The sequence below is a fragment of the Penaeus vannamei genome, chromosome 1, assembly GCF_042767895.1.
Source record: "Penaeus vannamei isolate JL-2024 chromosome 1, ASM4276789v1, whole genome shotgun sequence".
NCBI classification, from domain to species: Eukaryota; Metazoa; Arthropoda; class Malacostraca; order Decapoda; family Penaeidae; genus Penaeus; species Penaeus vannamei.
In genome coordinates, this window is record NC_091549.1 from 32,737,527 (window position 1) to 32,743,146 (window position 5,620).

At 46.4% G+C, this 5,620-nt stretch overlaps 1 protein-coding gene across 3 annotated transcripts in view; it reads right to left on the minus strand.

Moving 5' to 3' along the window:
* Positions 1-4,958, minus strand: part of LOC113819808 (trans-1,2-dihydrobenzene-1,2-diol dehydrogenase) — a gene marked incomplete in the record, with an annotated part of 27,509 nt that extends 22,551 nt beyond the window's left edge. The window contains 3 exon segments of one of the 3 annotated variants that reach the window (XM_070121688.1): positions 2,089-2,252; positions 2,611-2,826; positions 4,872-4,958. In XM_070121688.1, the coding sequence (XP_069977789.1) occupies positions 2,089-2,252; positions 2,611-2,815 (369 nt within the window). 3 annotated transcript variants of the gene reach the window in all.
* Between the last annotated feature and the right edge of the window lie 662 nt (positions 4,959-5,620).

A 5,620-nucleotide genomic window follows, 5' to 3' on the forward strand; every position in this document is an offset into this window, starting at 1 on the left:
TCTTTTCCTCTCTCTCTTTCTCCCTTTCTCTCTGTGTCCCTTCTTCTCTCTCTCTTCTCATTCTCTCCCTCTCTCTCTCTTCCTCATTCTCTCCCTCTCTCTCTCTTCCTCATTCTCTCCCTCTCTCTCTCTTCCTCATTCTCTCCCTCTCTCTCTCTTCCTCATTCTCTCCCTCTCTCTCTCTTCCTCATTCTCTCCCTCTCTCTCTCTTCCTCATTCTCTCCCTCTCTTTCTCTTCCTCTCTGTCCTGTTCTCTCCTCTCTCTCTTTCTCTCCTCCTCCTCCCTCCTCCTCCTCCTCCTCCTCCTCCTCTCTCTCTCTCTCTCTCTCTCTCCCCCTCTCTCTCTCTCTCTCTCTCTCTCTCTCTCTCTCTCTCTCTCTCTCTCTCTCTCTCTCTCTCTCTCTCTCTCTCTCTCTCTCTCTCTCTCTCTCTCTCTTCCTCTTTCTTCCCTCTCTTCTCTCCCTCCTCCCTCTCTCTCTCTCTCTCTCTCTCTCTCTCTCTCTCTCTCTCTCTCTCTCTCTCTCTCTCTCTCTCTCTCTCTCTCTCTCTCTCTCTCTCTTCCTCTTTCTTCCTCTCTCTCTGCCTCTCACCCCCCTCTCTCTCTCTCTCTGTCTTTCTCTCTCTCTCTCTCTCTCTCTCTCTCTCTCTCTCTCTCTCTGTCTCTCTCTCTCTATCTCTATCTCTATCTCTATCTCTATCTCTTCTTTCTCTCTCTCTCTCTCTCACACACACACACACACTCTCTCTCTCACTCTTCTTCTTTCTCTCTTCCTCTCTCTCTCTTCTCTCTATCTTCCTCTCTCTCTCTTCTTCTCTCTCTTCCTCTCTCTCTCTTTCTCCCTTTCGCTCTCTGTCCCTTCTTCTCTCTCTCTTCTCATTCTCTCCCTCTCTCTCTCTTCCTCATTCTCTCTCTCTCTCATCTCTTCCTCATTCTCTCTCTCTCTCATCTCTTCCTCATTCTCTCTCTCTCTCATCTCTTCCTCATTCTCTCTCTCTCTCATCTCTTCCTCATTCTCTCTCTCTCTCATCTCTTCCTCATTCTCTCTCTCTCTCTTTCCTCATTCTCTCCCTCTCTTTCTCTTCCTCTCTGTCCTTATCTTCCCTCTCTCTTTCTCTCCTCCTCCTCCTCCCTCCTCCTCCTCCTCCTCCTCCTCCCTCCTCCCTCCTCTCTCTCTCTCTCTCTCTCTCTCTCTCTCTCTCTCTCTCTCTCTCTCTCTTTCCCTTCTTCCTCTCTCTCTCCCTCTCCCCCTCTCTCTCTCTCTCTCTCTCTCTCTCTCTCTCTCTCTCTCTCTCTCTCTCTCTCTCTCTCTCTCTCTCTCTCTCTCTCTCTCTCTCGTCTTTCTTCCTCCCCTCTCTGCCTCTCCCCCCTCTCTCTCTCTCTCTCTCTCTCTCTCTCTCTCTCTCTCTCTCTCTCTCTCTGCCCTCTCTCTCTCTCTCTCTCTCTCTCTCTCTCTCTGAGAGTGGTCAGACGTGCCTGGAGGTCACACCCTTTGCTGCCAGTCACGGCGGCGTGTTGACTAGCCACGTTCCAGCATTCGTGACCTTTGACCCGCTCTTCAGTTCTACACCCCATTCTACATCGAGTCACGGCCTTGTTCCAATGCTTCCCTCTGGGAGTCACCCCGCTCTACCTTGAGTCGCGTCTCCGCTCAGACGCGGCCACCTCCTGGGGTCATCATCAGCCTTGTTGGGCTACCCTTTGCCCGGGACTCCCCTGCACCTGTACGAGACACACCCTTCACCCACACTACCATCCTCCACAACCATCTCCTCAATACAGGAATTGAACCGCACACGTGTCTCCATACACCACCAAATCAGGACTACAAAACCCCTGAAATCGTGGTAGCAGTGAGGTATCAAAAAATCACAAAAGTGGTTGCAGCTGTGGGATACAAAACCCCTGACAATTTCTCTCTCATTCTCTCTCTTCTCCCTTTCTCTTATAATCTTTCTCTCTTTCTCTCTTCTCCCTTTCTCTTAATCATTCTCTCTCTTTCTCCCTTCTCATTTTTTCTTAAGCTTTCTCTCTCTTTCTTTCTCTCTTAATCTCTCTCTATCTCTTTCTTTTTCTCTCTCTCTCCTCACCTCCATGAGAAAGACCTTGTTTTCCCTAGCAAGGTCGATCAGTTGTTTTGTCTCTTGGACGTTCATGCAGAGAGGCTTCTCACACAGGACATGCTTTCCTGCCTTCAGCATCATGGAAGCCACAGCCAGATGGTGCACTTGAATCACTCCTACGTACACCACATCTGTAAATGAACTGAGGTTGGTCATGGTGCTTGTGGGTTCGTGTGTGTGTGTGACAATACTACTAGCAGGTCCAGCTTTAGCTGCTTTAGTGACATTCAAACACCTAGAGTTGGTAACGCGTCTTTGTAGTTGGGCTTGGCTACGGGTGTTGAGAGGTCCATGCAGTACAAGGGGCAGGCTCTGTCTGCCTATCTCGGGTCGCCCTTGATGGAGGCGCCCCAACACAGGAAATGTGAGGTCAAGCCAGTTGCTCCTGCCGGATGCGTAGTTGGAGGGGGTAGTGAGGTGTGCTGCCCTTTCCATAGTGACTGCCAGAGAGTGTCTGTGTGTGTGTGTTATTACTTTAAAAACGCTTACCTATATCTGGGTCTTCCGCCAGTTTGGCATACGACTCATAGGCCTTCTCGACGCCGTGCTTGTCCCTGAATGCCTGGGCATTGTTGAGGGAGCGTGCCGCCACTGCAACTAAGCGATGCTCCTCTGCTGGAAGCGCCTTCATAGCGCTCACGAAGTCACTGGCAATCATGCCCGCACTTGCGATTCCCCATCGTGTGGCTGCCATGCTGTTATGTCCTGTGATATGGGAGGCTTTAGGATCTTTTTAAAATATCAAGGAATAGTCATAGCACATATATAATGAATTAAAAGATTTGCTGGCTGCTTTGTATCCCAGCAGATATCTCTGTAAGAGGCCTGTAATAGCCTCCTACATGGGACTGGATGGACAGATAGTTAGCACACACTGGATTGACTCTTTGTTGTTGAAAGAGTACATGCACAAAATAAATGCAAGATTCAGGGAATTAGGATGATGCTTGAAAGTGGTGGTGCGGCAGGTAGTGTTCTTGTCGATGACTTTTGAGGGTGTTGACTGGTCATCCTTGCTTACTTCTCACCCGGCTTCCTTCCTTCCTTGGGGGCGCGAAGTGAGGTCCCCGCCCCACTACTCCCAATGGTTTGTGGTTCTCACAATCTTGCACTCCCTCTCCCCACCGCCTCAATTCATCTATAAACTTCTCTGGTTCATGTGAGTCCATTCGGCTTTGTTTTTACGTTTCGTATCAGCCTACCTATTTCTGACTGGCCACTGCACAGCCTGTTGCTGTCATGGAAAGTATAAGTTCTTTTATACATGCTGCCCCGGAACATGTCTCTAAGGCCCGTACTTTTAAAACCTTCGCCAGTGATGGCGTTCGCCTGGCGAAGCTTCGCCAGGCGAAACGCTGAGTGAGGGAGGCCTTACTTTTAAACCCAACGTTCGCCAGGGCGGGCGAAGGGATCGCTAGGCGCTAACATCTTGCATTCCTGCTAAATCTAGCGCAAATTTGTTTACATCTCCAGTGCACATAACATAACCTAAACTTAATTATTAACCTTGAGAGAAGACGAAAATGTTGTTTCCGCAATAGTCTCACTTTATACTATAACAAAGAAGTTAAAATCTAACTTTATGCTATAACAAAGAAGAAAATATCTTTATACTATAACAAAATTAACTTTATACTCTATGCTATACTACACTTTATACTATAACAAGGTTAACTTTATGGCCCGTACTTTTAAAACCTTTTGCTTTTTCTCGCGTTTTGTTTCATTCGCCGAAGCGCTAGATTTAGCAGGAATCCAAGATGTTAGCGCCTGGCGATCCCTTTCGTTCGCCAGGCCTGGCGAACACCTGCCTTGGGTTTAAAAGTAAGGCCTCCCTCACTCAGATGTTCGCCTGGCGAAGCTTCGCCAGGCGAACGCCAGCATTGGCGAAAGGTTTTAAAAGTATGGGCCTAAGCTCTATCTCTTTGCTCGTTTCCGTAGCATAACCTTAATATACAGGAAGATGGTCATTTTGCAAGATTACTGGCAATGTAAAACAGGTGTTGCAAAGAATAGGCTTAAATGCGTTGCCCGACTCCCACATTACTTACCCCTCTCTGTCATGAGTATGCTCAGAAGTAGCACTGAAAGCAAAAACGTTTAAGCGTAAACTCACTATCATCACATGTGCCTCAAAGAAATCTCATTATATATATACATATATATATATATATATATATATATATATATATATATATATATATATATATATATATATACATACACATACATATACATTCACACACACACACACACACACACACACACACACACACACACACACACACACACACACACACACACACACACACACACACACACATATATATATATATATATATATATATATATATATATATATATATATATATATATATATATATATATATGAATATATAAAAGAACTTATACTTTCCCTTAAATCGTTTAAGCCCCAGCATTCAAGCTTATGTGTTTGAATGCATGGTTTATTTAAATCTGCTGAGAATGTAATGGTAGTTTGTTACCACACTCATACAAGCTCTACGAAGCGGCAGATGTTGCCGTCTGGACATCTAAAAACGCCCGCGCTGTCTCTAACCATAACTGACTCTTGACTACATGCTTTTTGTCAGACTCAACGACACTGCCGCAAATGTGTCCCTGGTTGCTTAGTCAGGTAAAGCAGCGCAGGACCCACTCCTCAAGCACAGCTGAACACCGATAAATTTCCCTGCCGTAAAACAGAAAAACGTTGTAACCAGACCGACCGCTCTTCCTGGTGATGTTGCCGGAGTGCGCGGGAGAGAGCAAGTGGCGCCGCGGCAGCTGGGGCGCTGTTGCCAAGGCGGCGAGGGGAGGGCTTGAGGAGGGGAGGGGGGGGGGGGCAGACGGCCTGAAATGCTCATAAAAGCAAAGAGGTCACGCGGTTATTGTGACAACAATCTTTAATCCGATCAAGCGTAAATGAAAACTTTATTGTTACTGCATTTGTTGTCAGATATTGCCCATAATTTTATTCTTAGTTCTTACTAATGTCGCTTGCATGCTGTATGTATGGGCGTCGAAATAAAAGTTTCGGTAGTATGAAAATGTACAGATAAGCGAGATAAGCATGGCAGATAAATGGGCCATGATATCTCAGCAGTTGAATGCATAGAGAATGGCATAGCATTCTGGTTATTTTCATCGCCAGATTATTAAAACACATGGAAACTTATCAAAATTATTTTTATCAGAATATTTCTAAAATCTCTCCCTGTCAGCCTGCTGAAATCTCAGAAATTACAGGGTACGGTCATCACGGGCGTAGAAAACCCTAACATGTGAAATAAAACTGGGTGGTAAAAGAGCATCTTGAGAGGGGCCTGGCGCAGTCTGGATCTTGGATCTGTGGACCTAGTGCTCGGAAAAGGGCGTGTGTTTGGCATTATGGCAATAGCAATTTCGTAGAAATTGCTATTGCCATAATGCCTTCACTAATTGCTCCTTTGGGCAGCAAAGGGGTCTGTACCAGCTT